Source organism: Oncorhynchus mykiss, chromosome 1, assembly GCF_013265735.2.
Source record: "Oncorhynchus mykiss isolate Arlee chromosome 1, USDA_OmykA_1.1, whole genome shotgun sequence".
Taxonomy (NCBI): domain Eukaryota; kingdom Metazoa; phylum Chordata; class Actinopteri; order Salmoniformes; family Salmonidae; genus Oncorhynchus; species Oncorhynchus mykiss.
In genome coordinates this window covers 85,920,465-85,945,963 of record NC_048565.1, presented here as the reverse complement: position 1 = coordinate 85,945,963, position 25,499 = coordinate 85,920,465, and the positions used below count along the sequence as shown (strand labels likewise).

General features: G+C 43.4%; 1 protein-coding gene across 7 annotated transcripts in view; it reads left to right on the top strand.

Annotated features, from left to right (window-relative positions):
* The window catches only part of LOC110531925 (adhesion G protein-coupled receptor B3), a 155,600-nt gene that overhangs the window by 101,213 nt on the left and 28,888 nt on the right, over positions 1–25,499 (top strand). For all 7 annotated transcript variants that reach the window (XM_036987706.1, XM_036987698.1, XM_036987682.1 and 4 more), the window contains 4 exons: positions 7,163–7,313; positions 14,005–14,074; positions 16,841–16,907; positions 21,080–21,165. In XM_036987706.1, the coding sequence (XP_036843601.1) occupies positions 7,163–7,313; positions 14,005–14,074; positions 16,841–16,907; positions 21,080–21,165 (374 nt within the window). The remainder of the gene's footprint in view (positions 1–7,162; positions 7,314–14,004; positions 14,075–16,840; positions 16,908–21,079; positions 21,166–25,499) is intronic.

The window sequence follows — 25,499 nt, the reverse complement described above, 5'->3', positions numbered from 1 at the left end:
TCAGTATCTCCAGTGGCTTTCATCAACATGGGTTAGTCAGTATCTCCAGTGGCTTCCATCAACATGGGTTAGTCAGTATCTCCAGTGGCTTTCATCAACATGGGTTAGTCAGTATCTCCAGTGGCTTCCATCAACATGGGTTAGTCAGTATCTCCAGTGGCTTTCATCAACATGGGTTAGTCAGTATCTCCAGTGGCTTCCATCAACATGGGTTAGTCAGTATCTCCAGTGGCTTTCATCAACATGGGTTAGTCAGTATCTCCAGTGGCTTCCATCAACATGGGTTAGTCAGTATCTCCAGTGGCTTTCATCAACATGGGTTAGTCAGTATCTCCAGTGGCTTTCATCAACTTGGGTTAGTCAGTATCTCCAGTGGCTTTCATCAACATGGGTTAGTCAGTATCTCCGGTGGCTTTCATCAACATGGGTTAGTCAGTATCTCCAGTGGCTTTCATCAACATGGGTTAGTCAGTATCTCCAGTGGCTTCCATCAACATGGGTTAGTCAGTATCTCCAGTGGCTTTCATCAACATGGGTTAGTCAGTATCTCCAGTGGCTTTCATCAACATGGGTTAGTCAGTATCTCCAGTGGCTTCCATCAACATGGGTTAGTCAGTATCTCCAGTGGCTTCCATCAACATGGGTTAGTCAGTATCTCCAGTGGCTTTCATCAACATGGGTTAGTCAGTATCTCCAGTGGCTTCCATCAACATGGGTTAGTCAGTATCTCCAGTGGCTTCCATCAACATGGGTTAGTCAGTATCTCCAGTGGCTTCCATCAACATGGGTTAGTCAGTATCTCCAGTGGCTTCCATCAACATGGGTTAGTCAGTATCTCCAGTGGCTTCCATCAACATGGGTTAGTCAGTATCTCCAGTGGCTTCCATCAACATGGGTTAGTCAGTATCTCCAGTGGCTTTCATCAACATGGGTTAGTCAGTATCTCCAGTGGCTTTCATCAACATGGGTTAGTCAGTATCTCCAGTGGCTTCCATCAACATGGGTTAGTCAGTATCTCCAGTGGCTTCCATCAACATGGGTTAGTCAGTATCTCCAGTGGCTTCCATCAACATGGGTTAGTCAGTATCTCCAGTGGCTTTCATCAACATGGGTTAGTCAGTATCTCCAGTGGCTTCCATCAACATGGGTTAGTCAGTATCTCCAGTGGCTTCCATCAACATGGGTTAGTCAGTATCTCCAGTGGCTTTCATCAACATGGGTTAGTCAGTATCTCCAGTGGCTTCCATCAACATGGGTTAGTCAGTATCTCCAGTGGCTTTCATCAACATGGGTTAGTCAGTATCTCCAGTGGCTTCCATCAACATGGGTTAGTCAGTATCTCCAGTGGCTTCCATCAACATGGGTTAGTCAGTATCTCCAGTGGCTTTCATCAACATGGGTTAGTCAGTATCTCCAGTGGCTTCCATCAACATGGGTTAGTCAGTATCTCCAGTGGCTTTCATCAACATGGGTTAGTCAGTATCTCCAGTGGCTTCCATCAACATGGGTTAGTCAGTATCTCCAGTGGCTTCCATCAACATGGGTTAGTCAGTATCTCCAGTGGCTTTCATCAACATGTGTTAGTCAGTATCTCCAGTGGCTTCCATCAACATGGGTTAGTCAGTATCTCCAGTGGCTTCCATCAACATGGGTTAGTCAGTATCTCCAGTGGCTTTCATCAACATGGGTTAGTCAGTATCTCCAGTGGCTTCCATCAACATGGGTTAGTCAGTATCTCCAGTGGCTTCCATCAACATGGGTTAGTCAGTATCTCCAGTGGCTTCCCTCAACATGGGTTAGTCAGTATCTCCAGTGGCTTTCATCAACATGGGTTAGTCAGTATCTCCAGTGGCTTTCATCAACATGGGTTAGTCAGTATCTCCAGTGGCTTCCATCAACATGGGTTAGTCAGTATCTCCAGTGGCTTTCATCAACATGGGTTAGTCAGTATCTCCAGTGGCTTTCATCAACATGGGTTAGTCAGTATCTCCAGTGGCTTCCATCAACATTAAAGGTGCAATCTGCAATATATACTGCTGTTCATTGGTCATTTCAACGAAAGCATCTCCCTCCCATCCCTCAGCTTAATTGCAAACTATGTGACGGGGGTGCAGTTTTCTTTCGTTTTTTAAAATGAAGTATCTTTTCTAATTCAAGAGGATGGATGTGTTGAGTGTTAATCTAATCACTATCCAGTCCAGTGTGGATGTCTTGGATTTGGAAGGAGCTGACACATGCTCATCTGTTTCCCCTTCTTTGTGTAATAACACTCAGATTACCACAGCTCAAAAACAGGAAATACTGAAACCATAGAGTGTCTGAACTGACATCAGCTTAATCCTCTCACTACCCACTGTACATGTCACTTCCCTTTCACCAAGCTTATTAAGGCTACTTCTTAATTCACTAATCCTCTTTTTCATGGATTCACGCACAAATTCAGGCTGTTGCTTTATCTGCTTAGAGGAAGAATAGTGATGGACAAGCGCGCGCACGCACACACACACACACACACACACACACACACACACACACACACACACACACACACACACACACACACACACACACACACACACACACACACACACACACACACACACAGTTTTGTATTGCTATACTTGTGGGGACCAAATAATTGATTTCCTGTCACGCCCTGACCTTAGAGAGCCATTTTATTTCTCTATTTGGTTAGGTCAGGGTGTGATGTGGGGTGGGCATTCTATGTTTTGTTTTCTATGTTTCATTATTTCTATGTTTTGGCCGGGTATGGTTCTCAATCAGGGACAGCTGTCCATCGTTGTCTCTGATTGGGAATCATACTTAGGTAGCCCTTTTTCCCTCCTTTCAGTGTGGGTAGTTGACTTTGTTAGAGGCATCGTAGCGTAAGTTAAGCTTCACGGTCAGATCTTTGTTTTGTTGGCGACATTTACCTAATAAACAGAAACGTACGCTCACCACGCTGCACCTTGGTCCGCCTCTTACGACGCCCGTGACATTTCCATTCAAAATCATATTTTCCCTAACCCCTAACCCTAAATCTAACTCTAACCTTAACCCAAAGCCTAACCGTGACTACAAACCCCTTACCCTAACACTATATGTACTGTAACCCTAACTCCTACCCCTAACCCTTACCCTCAACCTAACTCTAACCCCTAATCCTTACCCTCAACCTAACTCCTACCCCTAACCCTTACCCTCAACCTAACTCCTACCCCTAATCGTTACCTTCAACCTAATTCCTACCCCTAATCCTTACCTTCAACCTAACTACTACCCCTAATCCTTACCTTCAACCTAACTCCTACCCCTAATCCTTACCCTCAACCTAACTCTAACCCCTAACCCTTACCCTCAACCTAACCCTAACCCTAACCCTACCCTCAACCTAACTCCTACCCCTAACCCTTACCCTCAACCTAACCCCACTAACCCTAACCCTCACCCTAACCCTAACCCTAACCCCTAACCCTTACCCTCAACCTAACTCCTACCCCTAACCCTTACCCTCAACCTAACCCCACTAACCCTAACCCTCACCCTAACCCTAACCCTAACCCCTAACCCTTACCCTCAACCTAACTCCTACCCCTAACCCTTACCCTCAACCTAACTACTACCCCTAACCCTTACACTCAACCTAACTCCTACCCCTAACCCTTACCCTCAACCTAACTCCTACCCCTAACCTTTACCCTCAACCTAACCCTAACCCCTAATCCTTACCCTCAACCTAACTCCTACCCCTAACCCTTACCCTCAACCTAACTCCTACCCCTAACCTTTACCCTCAACCTAACCCCTACCCCAAACCTTAACCCTCAACCTAACTCCTACCCCTAACCCTTACCCTCAACCTAACTCCTACCCCTAACCTTTACCCTCAACCTAACTCCTACCCCAAACCTTAACCCTCAACCTAACTCTAACCCCTAACCATTTTTACCTTGTCCCTGAGCTGACAAGGTAAAAATCTGTCGTTCTGCCCCTGAGCAAGGCAGTTAACCCACTGTTCCCCGGGCGCCGAAGACGTGTATGTCGGTTTTGGCAGCCACCCGCACCTCTCTGATTCAGAGGACAAATTTCAGTTGAATACATTCAGTTGGACAACTGACGAGGTATCGCCTCTTTCCTTAACCCTAACCTTCATTCTAACCCTAACCTTCATTCTAACCCTAACCATTCTAACCCTAACCATTCTAACCCTAACCATAATTGTTGGGAGCTCTTGACCTTTCCTGTTCTCTCACCGTCTCCAGACCGGTCGGATGTACAGTATAGAAACGGGGCAGAAAGTTGCAATAGGCTCGTGCAACCCTAGGTTAGATAACAGCATAAACAGAAACCCTCTTAAACCTACCCATAATTATAACCCTAACCCTAGGTTAGATAACAGCATAAACAGAAACCCTCTTAAACCTACCCATAATTATAACCTTAACCCTAACCCTAGGTTAGATAACAGCATAAACAGAAACCCTCTTAAACCTACCCATAATTATAACCCTAACCCTAACCCTAACCCCTAAGCCTAAAATAGCATTTTTCCTTATGGGGACCAGCAGACACTTACCCCATCCCTGAATGTTCCTTGTTTTGCTATACTTGTGAGGACTTCTGGTACCAACAAGGATAGTTAAACAAAAATACACACATATACACACACACACACACACACACACACACACACACACACACACACACACACACACACACACACACACACACACAAACACAAACACTCCCTCTCCATGTAGATAGCTTGACCTTGCTTCACGTGCCTTCCTGTTCGATCACTAGTGTTGCACACTAATGAGTGTGTGCTGCAGGCAGAGAAATGCAGAGCCATGGCTTTTGTGTCAGTCAGTCAGTCAACCTGGTTCTCTGGCTCCCAATATGATCATTAGTAGTAGTGCTGTCTGTCTGTCTGTCTGTCTGTCTGTCTGTCTGTATGTCTGTCTTTCCTGTTGCTGCAGTCATGGGATTCTAACCAACACTCTTATTCACTTAATGCTCAGGGCAGGCTGCCATTACTGTTAGAGACTGGGTACCATTACTGTTAGAGACAGGGTACCATTACTGTTAGAGACAGGGTACCATTACTGTTCAGGACAGGGTACCATTACTGTTAGAGACAGGGTACCATTACTGTTAGAGACAGGGTACTATTACTGTTCAGGACAGGGTACCATTACTGTCCAGGACAGGGTACCATTACTGTTAGAGACAGGGTACCATTACTGTTAGAGACCGGGTACTATTACTGTTAGAGACAGGGTACCATTACTGTTCAGGACAGGGTACCATTACTGTTAGAGACAGGGTACTATTACTGTTCAGGACAGGGTACTATTACTGTTAGAGACAGGGTACTATTACTGTTCAGGACAGGGTACCATTACTGTTCAGGACAGGGTACCATTACTGTTCAGGACAGGGTACCATTACTGTTAGAGACAGGGTACTATTACTGTTAGAGACAGGGTACCATTACTGTTAGAGACAGGGTACCATTACTGTTAGAGACAGGGTACTATTAATGTTAGAGACAGGGTACCATTACAGTTAGAGACAGGGTACTATTACTGTTCAGGACAGGGTACTATTACTGTTAGAGACAGGGTACTATTACTGTTCAGGACAGGGTACCATTACTGTTCAGGACAGGGTACCATTACTGTTCAGGACAGGGTACCATTACTGTTAGAGACAGGGTACCATTACTGTTAGAGACATGGTACTATTACTGTTCAGGACAGGGTACCATTACTGTTCAGGACAGGGTACCATTACTGTTCAGGACAGGGTACCATTACTGTTAGAGACAGGGTACTATTACTGTTAGAGACAGGGTACCATTACTGTTAGAGACAGGGTACCATTACTGTTAGAGACAGGGTACTATTACTGTTAGAGACAGGGTACCATTACTGTTAGAGACAGGGTACTATTACTGTTAGAGACAGGGTACCATTACTGTTCAGGACAGGGTATTATTATTGTTAGAGACAGGGTACTATTACTGTTCAGGATAGGGTACCATTACTGTTAGAGACAGGGTACCATTACTGTTCAGGACAGGGTACTATTACTGTTAGAGACAGGGTACCATTACTGTTCAAGGCAGGGTACTATTACTGTTAGAGACAGGGTACCATTACTGCTCAGGATAGGGTACCATTACTGTTAGAGACAGGGTACTATTACTGTTAGAGACAGGGTACTATTACTGTTAGAGACAGGGTACTATTACTGTTAGAGACAGGGTACTATTACTGTTAGAGACAGGGTACTATTACTGTTCAGGACAGGGTACTATTACTGTTAGAGACAGGGTACTATTACTGTTAGAGACAGGGTACTATTACTGTTCAGGACAGAGTACCATTACTGTTAGAGACAGGGTACTATTACTGTTAGAGACAGGGTACTATTACTGTTCAGGACAGGGTACCATTACTGTTAGAGACAGGGTACCATTACTGTTAGAGACAGGGTACTATTACTGTTCAGGACAGGGTACTATTACTGTTAGAGACAGGGTACTATTACTGTTAGAGACAGGGTACTATTACTGTTCAGGACAGGGTACCATTACTGTTAGAGACAGGGTACTATTACTGTTAGAGACAGGGTACTATTACTGTTCAGGACAGGGTACCATTACTGTTAGAGACAGGGTACCATTACTGTTAGAGACAGGGTACCATTACTGTTAGAGACAGGGTACTATTACAAAATGTATTTGTCTAACTAACCAATATACCATTTAGCAGAAGCTTTATATTTGCAGTTCAGACCGACTGTGTTTTATACCTGAGTAGAATAGTTATACGTCACTTCGATGTTTTTGTGACTGCTTTTATGTGCTCAAACTGTGGTGCATTATGGGAATCACAGAATTGACACAGTCAATTATTGTAATAATCTTAGGCTCGTATGTGCTGATCTAGGATCAGGTCCTCCTCGTCCAGCTAACGTCATTCATTATTATGTAAAAGATAAAACGGATCCTGTATCAGCTATCCCACTCTGAGACGCTTTGTGAATACTGGTCTATGAAGTTGATGTTGTTGGCCATTGCTGTCCCGCTCACTCATGTTCTTCACAAGGTTTTACCATCCAGAACCTCATTGTCCCTTTTCTTGGTCATGAACAGGGTGTCTGTACCATGACAACAGCCTTCCTTCACTTCTTCTTCCTGGCGTCGTTCTGCTGGGTCCTGACGGAGGCTTGGCAGTCCTACATGGCCGTTACTGGGAAGGTCCGCACCAGGCTCATCAGGAAGAGGTTCCTCTGTCTGGGATGGGGTGAGTGTCTCTGTCTGGGATGGGGTGAGTGTCTCTGTCTGGGATGGGAAGAGTGTCTCTGTCTGGGATGGGGTGAGTGTCTCTGTCTGGGATGGGGAGAGTGTCTCTGTCTGGGATGGGGTGAGTGTCTCTGTCTGGGATGGGGTGAGTGTCTCTGTCTGGGATGGGGTGAGTGTCTCTGTCTGGGATGGGGTGAGTGTCTCTGTCTGGGATGGGGTGAGTGTCTCTGTCTGGGATGGGGTGAGTGTCTCTGTCTGGGATGGGGTGAGTGTCTCTGTCTGGGATGAGGTGAGGTGAGTGTCTCTGTCTAGGATGGGGAGAGTGTCTCTGTCTGGGATGGGGTGAGTGTCTCTGTCTGGGATGGGGTGAGTGTCTCTGTCTGGGATGGGGTGAGTGTCTCTGTCTGGGATGGGGTGAGTGTCTCTGTCTGGGATGGGGTGAGTGTGTCTGTCTGGGATGAGGTGAGTGTCTCTGTCTGGGATGGGGTGAGTGTCTCTGTCTGGGATGGGGTGAGTGTCTCTGTCTGGGATGGGGTGAGTGTCTCTGTCTGGGATGGGGTGAGTGTCTCTGTCTGGGATGAGGTGAGGTGAGTGTCTCTGTCTAGGATGGGGAGAGTGTCTCTGTCTGGGATGGGGTGAGTGTCTCTGTCTGGGATGGGGTGAGTGTCTCTGTCTGGGATGGGGTGAGTGTCTCTGTCTCATGAAATGTCTTGGTCTCTCTCTATTGGTTCGTAGCTCTGTTCTTTAATGTTATCTATTTATCTCTCTGCCCCTCCCTTTTCTCTTCATCTCTCTCTCTCTCTCTCTCTCTCTCTCTCTCTCTCTTCATCTGGGATGTTGTTGTCTCTGTCGTCCTCCTGTCAGCTAGGTTCTGTGTTGCAGTGCTGATGTGCTCCCTCCATTCCAACTCTCCTAGGGATCTGTACATGGACTTCCCTTGGGCTGCAGGGAGATTGACTAGCTGGCCTGATGGTGGTTTCCTCATAGGAGTTAGCTGATAGCTAGGATTTAACCAAGGCCTCTGCAGTGTTTTAGCACAGCGAGGCTTGTCTTGTTGTTGTTGTTTTTCAGGGTACAGCTACTAGCTAAACGAGAACACTAAGTTATAAAGGAAAGTATGTATGATTATTATTATTAAGAATGTCTATATACATATACATCAGGCCACAGAGAACGAGAGAGAGAGAGAGAGAGAGAGAGAATGGACTACAGTATACAGTGATGCTCTAGCAGGGGCCATGCTGTGTGTGTAGGCTACTGTGAGAGGAGGGAGAGAGAGATGACTCTCTAGCAGGGGCCAGGCTGTGTGTGTAGACTACTGTGAGAGGAAGGAGAGAGATGACTCTCTAGCAGGGCCCAGGCTGTGTGTGTAGACTACTGTGAGAGGAAGGAGAGAGGTGATGCTCTAGCAGGGGCCATGCTGTGTGTGTAGACTACTGTGAGAGGAGGGAGAGAGAGATGACTCTCTAGCAGGGGCCAGGCTGTGTGTGTAGACTACTGTGAGAGGAAGGAGAGAGGTGATGCTCTAGCAGGGGCCATGCTGTGTGTGTAGACTACTGTGAGAGGAGGGAGAGAGAGAGGTGACTCTCTAGCAGGGGCCGGGCTGTGTGTGTAGACTACTGTGAGAGGAGGGAGAGAGAGAGGTGACTCTCTAGCAGGGGCCATGCTGTGTGTGTAGGCTACTGTGAGTGGAGGGAGAGAGAGGTGATGCTGTAGCAGGGGCCGGGCTGTATGTGTAGGCTTCTGTGAGAGGAGGGAAATAGAGGTGATGCTGTAGCAGGGGCCGGGCTGTGTGTGTAGGCTACTGTGAGTGTGAGCAAGTGACACAGGAACAGGGAGGAGGGGTCGAGATACCTCAACCAACCAAGCCAACTCTCGCTGTAGTAGACTAATAGCTAGCTAGCTAGGCTAATTATCATCCAATATGATGACGTAGTTTCTGTCTTGACTGCATCAAACAGGGAGAAGCTAGTTAAGCTAGCTAGCTAGGCTAATTATCATCCAATATGATGACGTAGTTTCTGTCTTGACTGCATCAAACAGGGAGAAGCTAGTTAAGCTAGCTAGCTAGGCTAATTATCATCCAATATGATGACGTAGTTTCTGTCTTGACTGCATCAAACAGGGAGAAGCTAGTTAAGCTAGCTATCTAGGCTAATTATCATCCAATATGATGACGTAGTATCTGTCTTGGCTGCATCAAACAGGGAGAAGCTAGTTAAGCTAGCTAGCTAGGCTAATTATCATCCAATATGATGACGTAGTAGCTGTCTTGGCTGCATCAAACAGGGAGAAGCTAGTTAGGTAGGCTAACTGAGGCTGCATGCACTTTCTCTTCCTACAAACAACAACTCCATTCAGAATATAATGTAGCAGGCTAAGATAGGTGTTTCCAGCGACCAACCAATTAGAAGCCAAAGTAAAATTACAAGATGCACACGGAGGGTGTCATTGGAAACACTTATCTTCCTGTATCCTCTTTACTACAAATCATAGAAACACTCTATTTTAACATATGTTGATGTTGAATTAACATATGTTGATTCCATCATTTTAATCACATCTTCCATTGATTAGATATCTCCTAACTTTTGTCCCACAGAGAGGCTCTATGACTGTAGCCTATTGCCGCTTTGATGACTTCTGATTGGCCAACAACAACATGCTACATGCGCCCCTCTCGTGAAAAGCAAAAAGCAGCAGCATAAATTATACCATTTCTCTCTGTCTCTACTGCAGCAGTCGTGTTCTGATCTGTATGGGTCCTTCTGGACAAATCAGTTAAAATGACACATACCAGAGACCCATGACATTCATATCAGATCCGACAGTATTTAGAATTCTGGATCCAGACCGGCTTTGGTCCCGGATCAGGTCTCAGGTATTCGGGTACAGGTGGGTCTGTGAAGACATCTACGGACGTCTCATCCAAAGACCTCTTACTTACAGCAAAGACACTTCCCAAATCTCTATTAAGAATCCAATTGATTACGAAAGAGCCCACACACTCATTCCTCCTGTTACCTAGCAACAAACAAGATTATCTCTCTTCATTCGTCATTGCAGTTCTCGGCCGAACTACAATATGTGCATTGTTACGTTATGCCGATAAAGCAAATTGAAATTGAAGAGAGAGAGAGAGAGAGAGAGAGAGAGAGAGAGAGAGAGAGAGAGAGAGAGAGAGAGAGAGAGAGAGAGAGAGAGAGAGAGAGAGAGAGAGAGAGAGAGAGAGAGAGAGAGAGAGAGAGAGAGAGAGAGAGAGAGAGAGAGAGAGAGAGAGAGAGAGAGAGAGAGAGAGAGAGAGAGAGAGAGAGAGAGAGAGGTGAGTAGGTAAAGGCTGATATATATAGACATTCTAAATGTAAATGATAAAATCATGTGGTCTTGGTCGATGCTAGAAGGTTAGATGTTGTATGGTCATGTTAGGCGAGAAGAAAATAGATGAGTTGTATCTGTGCTGTATCTTTTGTCCTGCAACTGCACAGAACTTAATATGAGAGGACGTCTCTGAGAACAAATGACAGTAAACTCATCCATTGTAGCATCTCTGTAGACTCATCCATTGTAGCATCTCTGTAGACTCATCCATTGTAGCATCTCTGTAGACTCATCCATTGTAGCATCTCTGTAGACTCATCCATTGCAACATCTCTGTAGACTCATCCATTGTAGCAGCTCTGTGAGGATACGATACTGTCAGAAACATGGGTTTGTTTCTGATGAGTTGTATCTGTGCTGTATCTTTTGTCCTGCAACTGCACAGAACTTAATATGAGAGGACGTCTCTGAGAACAAATGACAGTAAACTCATCCATTGTAGCATCTCTGTAGACTCATCTATTGTAGCATCTCTGTAGACTCATCCATTGTAGCATCTCTGTAGACTCATCTATTGTAGCATCTCTGTAGACTCATCCATTGTAGCATCTCTGTAGACTCATCCATTGTAGCATCTCTGTAGACTCATCCATTGTAGCATCTCTGTAGACTCATCCATTGCAGCATCTCTGTAGACTCATCCATTGTAGCATCTCTGTAGACTCATCCATTGTAGCATCTCTGTAGACTCATCCATTGCAACATCTCTGTAGACTCATCCATTGTAGCAGCTCTGTGAGGATACGATACTGTCAGAAACATGGGTTTGTTTTCTATGAAAGTATGAGTCAACAGTTATGAAACTTATGTGAAGAACCAATACAATCCTCAAGCATCAACATTACATGTTGCTTTTTGTACTGCAGGTGTTCAGTATAATCTAACATCTCTGTGGGGTTTATAGTTTAAAGTAAGAATTGATTTTCTCATCTTGTTCAGATTGTAAATATTAGCTTTTTTTTTTAACAGTAAATCAAGCAACGTTGGTGTTTGTGCTTAGCGTGTGTTTACATGAACGTGTGTGTACATCAGAGCTCTGGAGGCTACGTGATTTATGCCATAGCGCCGTACATTAGAGGCCCATTTACCTCTTCAGCACTGGGAGAGACAAGTGGACGACCACAAGGTCTCCGCCCCCACCTCCAGGAAATGTGACTGCATCAGTAAATCCTTCCCAGGCTGGGTGTGTGTGTGTGTGTGTGTGTGTGTGTGTGTGTGTGTGTGTGTGTGTGTGTGTGTGTGTGTGTGTGTGTGTGTGTGTGTGTGTGTGTGTGTGTGCGTGTGCGTGTGTGTGTGTTCCCAGGCCATGCCGAGAGGGAAGGTGTTTATATTCCCGGATGGACTGCAACAATCCATAACAGAGATCCAGGTGGTGTAGAGGGGGAACAAGCCCCATGTACCAGAGAGGGAGACCCACTGTAGTCTCTCATAGGGATTGTTTTCATTGTGTTACTGTGTGTGTAGGTAGCACTGCTCTTAAAGCTAGAATCCCACATTGAAACAATAACAATAACTTTTGGAAAAAGAAAGTTGTGACGGGCCTGAAGAAATGTAACCACATTCAAATTCATAGATGTATCTCCGGATGTAAGGACTGACCTTCCATGAAATCAAGTTATGAAATATAGTTTTTGGGGCGGCAGGTAGCCTAGTGGTTAGAGCGTTGGGCCAGTAACCAGCAGGTAGCCTAGTGGTTAGAGCGTTGTGTCAGTAACCAGCAGGTAGCCTAGTGGTTAGAGCATTGGGCCAGTAACCAGCAGGTAGCCTAGTGGTTAGAGTGTTGGGCCAGTAACCAGCAGGTAGCCTAGTGGTTAGAGCGTTGGGCCAGTAACCAGCAGGTAGCCTAGTGGTTAGAGCGTTGGGCCAGTAACCAGCAGGTAGCCTAGTGGTTAGAGCGTTGGGCCAGTAACCAGCAGGTAGCCTAGTGGTTAGAGCGTTGGGCCAGTAACCAGCAGGTAGCCTAGTGGTTAGAGCGTTGGGCCAGTAACCAGCAGGTAGCCTAGTGGTTAGAGCGTTGGGCCAGTAACCAACAGGTAGCCTAGTGGTTAGAGCGTTGGGCCAGTAACCAGCAGGTAGCCTAGTGGTTAGAGCGTTGTGTCAGTAACCAGAAGGTTGCTTGATCGAATCCCTGAGCTGACAAGGTAAAAATCAGTCGTTCAGCTCCTGAACAAGGCAGTTAACTCACTGTTCCCCGGTAGGCCATCATTGTAAATATGAATTTGTTCTTAACTGACTTACCTAGTTATGAGGCATTCATGAAAAGCAAAATTCTCTGTTACAAATCAGGTACTTCTCACGTGTCAGAGATCTCTTGTGGACCTGGTTTTGAACCGGAGACATATCTTGTGTGAGTCAAGCATGAAAAGCACTCTACTCTACTGAAACTGAGAGTTCAAGAATCTACAAGGAGTAATACGAATTTCACTGATATTCTTTGCATGTAATTCCCATAATGAGGTATTTATGAAAAGTGGCATTCTCTGTTACAAATCAGGTGCTTCTCGTATGTATCAGAGAAATGTGTTTTTGCACCAGGGACCTTTCTCGTGTGAGGCAAACGTGATAACCACTACACTACGGAAACTGCTGTTTGAATTAGTAAACGGAATCATTATCTGAGGCTATACAGTGTTTGTTTACATTCACATTGTGTACAAACATTGGGGTAAATCATACTTATATTTGGGGTTCTGATGGGGTACGACAGTTGAACTAAGCTCATGAGGCATTTATAAGTTATATTGTTCAAGAATCAGTGGGTATATATCATTAATTTATAAAACCAAGCAACTAAGGATTCTATCTTTAAATACACTAAGCTTCTTATCTTGACTGGAGTTCTATCGGCAGAACACTGCCTCTATGGAGCTAATGATGAAGGAGATAGTTAACCTGCACATTCTGGAAGACATTCTGTATGGCATTCTGTATGACATTCTGGATGACATTCTGTATGGCATTCTGTATGACATTCTGTATGACGGCTGTATGACGACTGTATGACATTCTGTATGACGGCTGTATGACATTGTACGACATTCTGTATGACGGCTGTGTGACATTCTGGATGACATTCTGGATGACGGCTGTATGACATTCTGTATGACATTCTGTATGACATTCTGTATGACATTCTGTAAGACATTCTGTATGACATTCTGCATGACGGCTGTATGACATTCTGTATGACATTCTGGAGGACATTCTGTATGACATTCTGGAGGACATTCTGTATGACGGCTGTACGACACAATGAAACAAGCATTCAGAACTACCTGTCTTATTGTTCATGTGTTCATTCTTGTCTTTTTCAGGATTACCTGCGTTGGTGGTTGCCGTCTCAATGGGATTCACCAAAGCAAAAGGCTATGGGACACCCCAGTAGTATGTTTTTTTCTCACTTCTTTCTTTCTACCTATGTGTCACCTTGGTAGTTCTGATATTTTAGTAACGATTATAATGTATAGCATGTGGCATTTGCTCATGGTTATCACTGTCTATATCCCAAAATGCAATTGTTTTCATCTGTAAAGCCTCATACTAATTGTGTCAATGGTAATTTAAATCAGAACAGTTTCATTTTCAGAAATGTTGGTAAATTAGCTTTTATTGTTTAAAGAACTAGATGGGTGTGTTTTCTCACTATCTAATCATGGCATGGGCTTGTTCAATTACAAAGGAGAGCCTCACACTCTAGGAGTTTAATAACCAACGTTTGACAGACAAGCTGTCTTCATCAGGGTGTAATGACAAACACTGTGGGTCACTAGTTTATATACTTTGAAAGGACACACGCACACAGGTGTCTGTAATCAAGGGGTTGTTCAATGACACGTATTTGTCTCAAATCTATCACACGATGGTTTCATTTCAGAGAGACAAAGAATCATGTGTTTTTTGCTAAACGTTATACATCCGCCTCACTCAGATAAATAAGTAGTTCTACTAGGTTTTACACAGTCAAATGTAACAAATAACTACATATTTAATAAAGAACTTTACACATTTTACATTTGTGACATCAGTATTACAAAAATGTTAATTAATGATAATAATATTGCTTCTTTAACGAGGACAATAGTTTTCAGCTGTGCTAACATAATTGCAAAAGTGTTTTCTAATGATCAATTAGCCTTTTAAAATGATAAACCTGGATTAGCTAACACAACGTGCCATTGGAACACAGGAGTGATGGTTGCTGATAATGGGCCTCTGTACGCCTATGTAGATATTCCAAACAGCCGTTTCCAGCTACAATAGTCATTTACAACATTAACAATGTCTACACTGTATTTCTGATCAATGTTATGTTATTATAATGGACCATGGCTTTTCTTTCAAAAACAAAGACATTTCTAAGTGACCCCAAACTTTTGAACGTTAGTGTATATGCAAAACATTTACATTTGACATTTTAGTGATTAAGCAGATGCTGTTATGCAGGCAGACTTACAGGTGGTGCATTCATCCTAAGATAGCTGGGTGGGACAACAACATAGCACAGTTAAAGATATTTGCAAAAAAATATTGTTTTATTTCACATCTAAAATCTGTGAATTAAAAAAATCTGAGAACAATAATATATTAAGCACACATGAATGTACCCACATGCAATGATTTCTGAAGAAAAAACACAAATGTGAAAACTTGGTTAGCTAGGCTAGGGTGAACCCTACAAACCCCAAGACAACCCCAGTGGGCATTTTAGAAGATTCTGACAAACCCCCATCTCCTCCTGAGTTGTGTCCCAGCTGAATACTAGTACATAAACCATGTTTTAAAACTCTCGTTAGCATTTTATTCCCCAGTAAAACTTCCTGAAGCAGAACCACAGCATATGCCTGTACTCCCTTGACACTGGAGGATAACACAACTGTATGCAGCTGTGCACCATTAAGTTGATGTGATTCTGGGGTTTCATTTCTTTGTGGGAGTTGGTTCGCTAGCTGATGTCTCCTCTTCTCCTCTCCGCTCCTCTCCAATCCACTCCTCTTCTCATCTCCTCTCCACTTCTCTCCACTCCACTCCACTCATCTTCTCTTCTCCACTCCTCTCCACTCCACTCCTCTTCTCTTCCCCACTCCTCTCCACTCAACTCCACTCCTCTTCTCTTCTCTTCTCCTCTCCTCTCCACTTCTCTTCTCTTCTCTTCTCCTCTCATCTCCACTCCACTCTTCTCCTCTCATCTCCTCTCCACTTCTCTCCACTCCACTCCACTCATCTTCTCTTCTCCACTCCTCTCCACTCCACTCCTCTCCTCTTCCCCACTCAACTCCACTCCTCTTCTCTTCTCTTCTCTTCTCTTGTCCTCTCCTCTCCTCTCCTCTCCTCTCCTCTCCTCTCCTCTCCTCTCCTCTCCACTCCACTCCACTCCACTCCACTCCACTCTTCTCTTCTCTTCTCTTCTCCACTTCTCTCCACTCCACTCCACTCATCTTCTCTTCTCCACTCCTCTCCACTCCACTCCTCTTCTCTTCCCCACTCCTCTCTACTCAACTCCACTCCTCTTCTCTTCTCTTCTCCTCTCCTCTCCACTCCACTCTTCTCCTCTCATCTCCACTCCACTCCACTCATCTTCTCTTCTCCACTCCTCTCCACTCCACTCCTCTTCTCTTCCCCACTCAACTCCTCTTCTCTTCTCTTCTCTTCTCTTCTCTTCTCTTCTCTTCTCTTCTCTTCTCTTCTCTTCTCTTCTCTTCTCTTCTCTTCTCTTCTCTTCTCTTCTCTTCTCTTCTCTTCTCTTCTCTTCTCTTCTCTTCTCTTCTCTTCTCTTCTCTTCTCTTCTCTTCTCTTCTCTTCTCTTCTCTTCTCTTCTCTTCTCTTCTCTTCTCTTCTCCTCTCCTCTCCTCTCCTCTCCTCTTCTCTTCTCTTCTCTTCTCTTCTCTTCTCTTCTCTTCTCTTCTCTTCTCTTCTCTTCTCTTCTCTTCTCTTCTCTTCTCTTCTCTTCTCTTCTCTTCTCTTCTCCTCTCCACTCCACTCCACTCCTCTCCTCTCCACTCCACTCCACTCCACTCCACTCCTCACTTCTCTTCTCTTCTCTTCTCTTCTCCTCTCTTCTCCACTTCAATCCTCTCCTCTCCACTCCTCTCCTCCTCTCTGCTCTTCTCCTCTCTTTTCCTCTCATCCTTTCCTCTCCTCCTCTCTCTACAGTTGCTGGCTATCTCTAGAAGGTGGTCTCCTGTATGCCTTTGTTGGACCGGCAGCAGCAGTGGTTCTGGTATGTATTATAGTACTGCTGATTAAAGTACATATTATAGCAATACAGTACTGCTGATTGCAGTATCATTGTATGTTTAGGTTAAGTACTATTCAAGGTTGAAGGTGTCTTAATTATCCCATACATAATATTGGTTTACAGGCAGGATGAGCATACAGTACATACAGTACATACTATCACATATAAAACATAGACTCATTCATTGCCTTTTTGGTTATTGTTGTAAATGTACATTTTGTAAAACAGGAAGTGTTTGCTGAAAGAAAGGTCGATTCTTAGTGTTTACTACAATCACTGTCTACACTCGTAGAAAAAAAAGGTGCTATCTAGGCCCTAAAAGGTTTTTGGGGCTGTGCCCATAGGAGAACCCTTTGAAGAACCCGTTTGGATTCCATTGAAAAAACCTTTCTGCAGAAGGTTCTACATTGAACTCAAAAGGGTTCTACCTGGAACCAAAAAGGAAAAATGATCCTATGGGACTAGCTTTTTTGCCAAGAGTGTAGCCTCCTTCCAAAATCTTGACATTTTTCATCAAAGCAGTTAGCACTGATTAAATTACATTCAAAATACTTGATGTATCCCACAAGGGGCAATTATTGCAAATCTGGTGTTAGTGTTTGAGTTACTGTTTGTCTAAGGAGGTGCTTTTGCTTTGTAAAATAACAGCAGCTGCTGTCAGACAGACAAAGCCTCCCTGAAGGCTCTGGTGTTGGATTGAGGGGAACATAGAGGTCAGGTCTTGCGAGTTAGTACATTTAATGTCAGTGCCATGAGTAAGCCATACAGCCCTAGATGTCACTTTACAACAGAGGAGAGGAAGAATAGAGGAGAGAGACCATAATATAGAGAGATCATGATAGAGGAGAGAGACCATAATATAGAGAGATCATAATATAGAGAGATCATAATAGAGGAGAGAGATCATAATAGAGGAGAGAGATCATTATATAGAGAGATCATAATAGAGGAGAGAGATCATAATATAGAGAGATCATAATAGAGGAGAGAGATCATAATAGAGGAGAGAGATCATAGTAGAGGAGAGAGATCATAGTAGAGGAGAGATCATAATAGAGGAGAGAGATCATAATAGAGGAGAGAGATCATTATATAGAGAGATCATTATATAGAGAGATCATAATATAGAGAGATCATAATAGAGGAGGGAGATCATAATAGAGGAGAGAGATCATAATATAGAAATATCATAATAGAGGAAAGAGATCATAATATAGAGAGATCATTATATAGAGAGATCATAATATAGAGAGATCATAATAGAGGATAGAGATCATAATAGAGGAGAGAGATCATAATTGAGGAGATAGATCATAATAGAAGAGAGAGATCATAATAGAAGAGAGAGATCATAATACAGGAGAGAGATCATAATAGAAGAGAGAGATCATAATAGAGGATAGAGATCATAATAGAGGTGAGAGATCACAATTGAGGAGATAGATCATAATAGAATAGAGAGATCATAATAGAAGAGAGAGATCATAATAGAAGAGAGAGATCATAATACAGGAGAGAGATCATAATAGAAGAGAGAGATCATAATAGAAGAGAGAGATCATAATAGAAGAGAGAGATCATAATACAGGAGAGAGATCATAATAGTTGAAAGAGATCATAATAGAGGAGGGAGATCATAATAGAGGAGAGAGATCATAATAGAGGAGAGAGATCAGAATAGAGGAGAGAGATCAGAATAGAGGAGAGACAGAATGTGTACTGTACACTAATGATGTCAATCACCTTTTGTATTTCACAAGGATAATAACATCTTATTGACATACTAATGCAGCTAACTTTCCTAAAGTACACAAGTGTCTTTAGATGTGACATTGTTCCCTCACCTTACTCCAGGACTGGGGTCCATTCCATTAGGAGGATTGGAGTTGGAATCCACATTTCTGTTTACTTCCTTTATTGAAATGGAAGTGACCCCAATCCTGCCCTGTTCCCCCTGTATGAAAATGTAAATGTCTCCCTTCAGACCTTGACAGTGTCCTCTTAGTGTAATGGAGTCGTGTTGGTGAGTGGGAGAGCCAGGCTGATTCCCACCAGTTACACTGCTTTTCTCTGTAAACAGTTGAATATCAGGGAGTGTAACTAGTTATATGTTTTCATTCGTCTCTGATTCAAACCGGCAACCTTTCAGTTACTGGCCCAGTGCTTTGAACCGGTAGCCCCATATTACTAAATATATTCAAGTTTCCCTCAGGTATATGACTAAATATAGTCAGGTTTCCCTCAGGTATATGACTAAATATATTCAAGATTCCCTCAGGTATATGACTAAATATATTCAGGTTTCCCTCAGGTACATGACTATACCGTATATATTCAGGTTTCCTTCAGGTTTATGACTAAATATATTCAGGTTTCCCTCAGGTACATGACTAAATATATTCAGGTTTCCTTCAGGTATATGACTAAATATATTCAAGATTCCCTCAGGTATATGACTAAATATATTCAGGTTTCCTTCAGGTATATGACTAAATATATTCAGGTTTCCCTCAGGTTTATGACTAAATATATTCAGGTTTCCCTCAGGTATATGACTAAATATATTCAAGATTCCCTCAGGTATATGACTAAATATATTCAGGTTTCCCTCAGGTATATGACTAAATATATTCAGGTTTCCCTCAGGTACATGACTATACCGTATATATTCAGGTTTCCTTCAGGTTTATGACTAAATATATTCAGGTTTCCCTCAGGTACATGACTAAATATATTCAGGTTTCCTTCAGGTATATGACTAAATATATTCAAGATTCCCTCAGGTATATGACTAAATATATTCAAGATTCCCTCAGGTATATGACTAAATATATTCAGGTTTCCTTCAGGTATATGACTAAATATATTCAGGTTTCCTTCAGGTATATGACTAAATATATTCAGGTTTCCTTCAGGTATATGACTAAATATATTCAGGTTTCCCTCAGGTATATGACTAAATATATTCAGGTTTCCTTCAGGTACATGACTAAATATATTCAGGTTTCCCTTCAGGTACATGACTAAATATATTCAGGTTTCCCTCAGGTACATGACTAAATATATTCAGGTTTCCTTCAGGTATATGACTAAATATATTCAGGTTTCCCTCAGGTATATGACTAAATATATTCAGGTTTCCTTCAGGTTTATGACTAAATATATTCAGGTTTCCCTCAGGTACATGACTAAATATATTCAGGTTTCCTTCAGGTATATGACTAAATATATTCAGGTTTCCTTCAGGTACATGACTAAATATATTCAGGTTTCCTTCAGGTATATGACAAAATATATTCAGGTTTCCTTCAGGTACATGACTAAATATATTCAGGTTTCCTTCAGGTACATGACTATACAGTATATGTTCAGGTTTCCTTCAGGTACATGACTAAATATATTCAGGTTTCCCTCAGGTACATGACTATACAGTATATATTCAGGTTTCCTTCAGGTTTATGACTAAATATATTCAGGTTTCCTTCAGGTATATGACTAAATATATTCAGGTTTCCTTCAGGTTTATGACTAAATATATTCAGGTTTCCCTCAGGTACATGACTAAATATATTCAGGTTTCCTTCAGGTTTATGACTAAATATATTCAGGTTTCCCTCAGGTACATGACTAAATATATTCAGGTTTCCTTCAGGTATATGACTAAATATATTCAGGTTTCCTTCAGGTATATGACTAAATATATTCAGGTTTCCTTCAGGTTTATGACTAAATATATTCAGGTTTCCTTCAGGTACATGACTAAATATATTCAGGTTTCCTTCAGGTATATGACTATACAGTATATATTCAGGTTTCCCTCAGGTACATGACTATACAGTATATATTCAGGTTTCCTTCAGGTATATGACTATACAGTATATATTCAGGTTTCCCTCAGGTACATGACTATACAGTATATATTCAGGTTTCCTTCAGGTATATGACTATACAGTATATATTCAGGTTTCCCTCAGGTACATGACTATACAGTATATATTCAGGTTTCCTTCAGGTATATGACTAAATATATTCAGGTTTCCCTCAGGTACATGACTAAATATATTCAGGTTTCCTTCAGGTATATGACTAAATATATTCAGGTTTCCCTCAGGTATATGAATATGTATGTGAAGGTGTTCCTTCTCTATGAACAGGTCAACATGGTGATTGGTATCCTGGTGTTCAACAAGCTGGTCTCCAGAGACGGGATTCTGGAGAAGAAGCCGAAGCATCGAGCTGGGTAAGAAACCACCTACAGCAAAGATATAGAATCTCTATTCTATTCTATTTCTATGACCTGTAGTATGTCTGAAGCAGCTGGGTAAGAGAGCACCTACTTATACAATACATTGTGATACACAACAAAGACAGACAGCAACTAGTCATTCTTCCTTATTTAGTTATACTTCCTTATATGGACATTGAACTACTCCGTGTTGGCTGGAGTGTTGACTGTATAGTCCTAAGATCTGCAGTGGTCTACTTCTCCAGTCCTTTAGTATACATTGTAGTCTGACTCCCCCCCACCACACATTCACACAGACCCTCTGAATCTCTTCATTTTCCATATGGAGATTAGGCCTCGTTCTTTACTCTGTCTGATGGGAGAACATTAGAGGCATCAACATAAAGAGGTCACATCTCTCTGGGGGAGACGACGTGTGTGTGTGTGTGTGTGTGTGTGTGTGTGTGCGTGTGTGTGTGGAGAGTAGGGGGGAGACGTGGCAGAATCAGTCCATAATGAAAATAGTTTAAAACGCCCACCACCCACAGGTCCCCAGATTGGCCCTGACTACTACTAACGAGATACACATCTGGAATGAGTTATTTTCTGTCGTCTTCTTGTTGGTTGGTACACCAGCATCCCTGTTAAACAGCCCCACATAAAGACTGGTTTATACTCGGTCTAACAACATGTCTGTAGACCACTAGAATGTGACAACTGTCCACAGACAGTCCTTAGATCTACTGTAAACCAGCCTTATGTCATCTTGTCATGTGTTTTTAGAACACTTTGGCCCTGCCTGACTACTACTAGTGTGATACAGAAAGTTGGGATGCCATTCCTAGTGATGTTTTTGTCACTAACGTCATTTTATGTCTTCATCTTGATGCGTGTTAATCCCAAAGCCCTCTACAACACCCACGCTAACATTGGCCATGTCTGTCTGGAAACTGCTAACATGAAAAGTTGTGGGTGCTACTGTTTTTCCTTTGTGTGGTGTTGAGGTCTGTGGGGCCCATTTTCAGTGTTTACTAAATGAAAAATGCAATTAATGATTTTTTCAATCTGGACTCGTTGGCCTTGGCTCATTTTCTGTGAAGAACATATAAAATAACACCTTTTTATTGAGTGCACACTGTGAAACTACACAATACATTTTTTATTTATTGTATTTTTTTATTTAACCATTACTAACTTGGCAAGTCTTGCGGGAACCTGCACGATGTTATTACAGTATATTATTTCGATACATTGTCAAAAAAAAAAAAAAAATGTCCAAACTCTCCCCCAGGCGGCAGGTGCAAATTGGGTGAGGAACACAACAGAGAAATAGCTTTGCATGTCTGGCTCATCACCACAATGAATCAGTAAGGCAAAAATCACCTCTGCTCAGAGAGACTTCAAAATAATTTTTGCAGAGAGAGAAGATGGTGTGGAAAGAGTGTTTTCCACTTTGGAAGATGAAGCATTTTCAGAATATGAGGATCATGTTTCTGTCAATTCAGAGTCGGACAGTGAGTTGGAAGAATAGGATGAGATTGACCCTCAGCCAGCCCCAGGACCAGCCCGTCATCAACCAGCCCCAGGACCAGCCCGTCAGCAACCAGCCCCAGGACCAGCCCGTCAGCAATCAGCCCCAGGACCAGCCCGTCAGCAACCAGCCCCAGCACCCAGCCCCAGGACCAACCTGTCAGCAACCAGCCCCAGGACCAGCCCGTCAGCAATCAGCCCCAGGACCAGCCCGTCAGCAACCAGCCCCAGGACCAGCCCATCAGCAACCAGCTCCAGGACCAGCCCGTCAGCAACCAGGACCAGCCTGTCAGCAACCAGCCCCAGGACCAGCCCATCAGCAACCAGCCCCAGGACCAGCCCTTCAGCAACCAACCAGCCCCAGGACCAGACCATCAGCAACCAGCCCCAGGACCAGCCCGTCAGCAACCAGCCCCAGGACCAGCCCGTCAGCAACCAGGACCAGGACCAGCCCTTCAGAAACCAGCCCCAGGACCAGCCCATCAGCAGCCAACCATACCCAGGACCAGTCCGTCAGCAGCCAACCATACCCAGGACCAGTCCGTCAGTAACCTACAGGAGGAGAAATATGGATGTCAAAACATTTTGAAATTGAATGGTCTTCTTGTCCAAGGAATGGACCACCCCTCATGACTGCCAATGTGATAAAGATACACCCAGGACCATCCCTCATGACTGCCAATGTGATAAAGATACACCCAGGACCACCCCTCATGGCTGCCAATGTGATAAAGATACACCCAGGACCATCCCTCATGACTGCCAATGTGATAAAGATACACCCAGGACCACCCCTCATGGCTGCCAATGTGATAAAGATACACCCAGGACCACCCCTCATGACTGCCAATGCGATAAAGATACACCCAGGACCATCCCTCATGACTGCCAATGTGATAAAGATACACCCAGGACCACCCCTCATGGCTGCCAATGTGATAAAGATACACCCAGGACCACCCCTCATGGCTGCCAATGTGATAAAGATACACCCAGGACCACCCCTCATGACTGCCAATGTGATAAAGATACACCCAGGACCACCCCTCATGACTGCCAATGTGATAAAGATACACCCAGGACCACCCCTCATGGCTGCCAATGTGATAAAGATACACCCAGGACCACCCCTCATGGCTGCCAATGTGATAAAGATACACCCAGGACCATCCCTCATGGCTGCCAATGTGATAAAGATACAACCAGGACCATCCCTCATGACTGCCAATGTGATAAAGATACACCCAGAACCACCCCTCATGACTGCCAATGTGATAAAGATACACCCAGGACCATCCCTCATAGCTGCCAATGTGATAAAGATACAACCAGGACCATCCCTCATGGCTGCCAATGTGATAAAGATACACCCAGGACCACCCCTCATGGCTGCCAATGTGATAAAGATACAACCAGGACCATCCCTCATGACTGCCAATGTGATAAAGATACAACCAGGACCATCCCTCATGACTGCCAATGTGATAAAGATACACCCAGGACCATCCCTCATGGCTGCCAATGTGATAAAGATACACCCAGGACCATCCCTCATGGCTGCCAATGTGATAAAGATACAACCAGGACCACCCCTCATGACTGCCAATGTGATAAAGATACACCCAGGACCACCCCTCATGACTGCCAATGTGATAAAGATACACCCAGGACCATCCCTCATGGCTGCCAATGTGATAAAGATACACCCAGGACCATCCCTCATGGCTGCCAATGTGATAAAGATACAACCAGGACCACCCCTCATGGCTGCCAATGTGATAAAGATACAACCAGGACCATCCCTCATGACTGCCAATGTGATAAAGATACAACCAGGACCATCCCTCATGGCTGCCAATGTGATAAAGATACACCCAGGACCATCCCTCATGACTGCCAATGTGATAAAGATACAACCAGGACCATCCCTCATGGCTGCCAATGTGATAAAGATACACCCAGGACCACCCCTCATGACTGCTAATGTGATAAAGATACAACCAGGACCATCCCTCATGGCTGCCAATGTGATAAAGATACACCCAGGACCACCCCTCATGACTGCCAATGTGATAAAGATACACCCAGGACCACCCCTCATGACTGCCAATGTGATAAAGATACACCCAGGACCACCCCTCATGACTGCCAATGTGATAAAGATACAACCAGGACCACCCCTCATGACTGCCAATGTGATAAAGATACACCCAGGACCACCCCTCATGACTGCCAATGTGATAAAGATACACCCAGGACCACCCCTCATGACTGCCAATGTGATAAAGATACAACCAGGACCACCCCTCATGGTGCAAGAAATACATTTGCAACACACACACAGTTAAACTCTGTCCCTCATGTGGTGTGTAGACCGGCCTTGATTTGTGTTCAATGGGGCTCATTTATCATTTCCATAAAATACTGTAGGAATATTTGTCCTTCCAATGTGTTCAGTTCAAAGCAATAAACATCAATTGTGATGAAAACCTTGTTTCATTTATATTTGTTCAAGATAAACATGATTTATTCCACCCATGTCTTGATTATAATTTATTTTTGTTTATAGCGCTTGAATAGATAAATGAGTTAAATGGCAAATATGAACCATGTATGCTGTCTATATTGCTTGTAATTGATATAAGTCAACATCTAAGTATGAATTATTAAGTATTTTTACATAAATTGTTATGGCTGTATTGTTTTATAACCCCAAAATGTTGTGTGTCCATCAGACCCGTGAACATTGGGTGAATAGCATGAACACCACACAAGGGTTAAAAACACGGACAAATTCGCCCTAGATTCTGCTAATATGA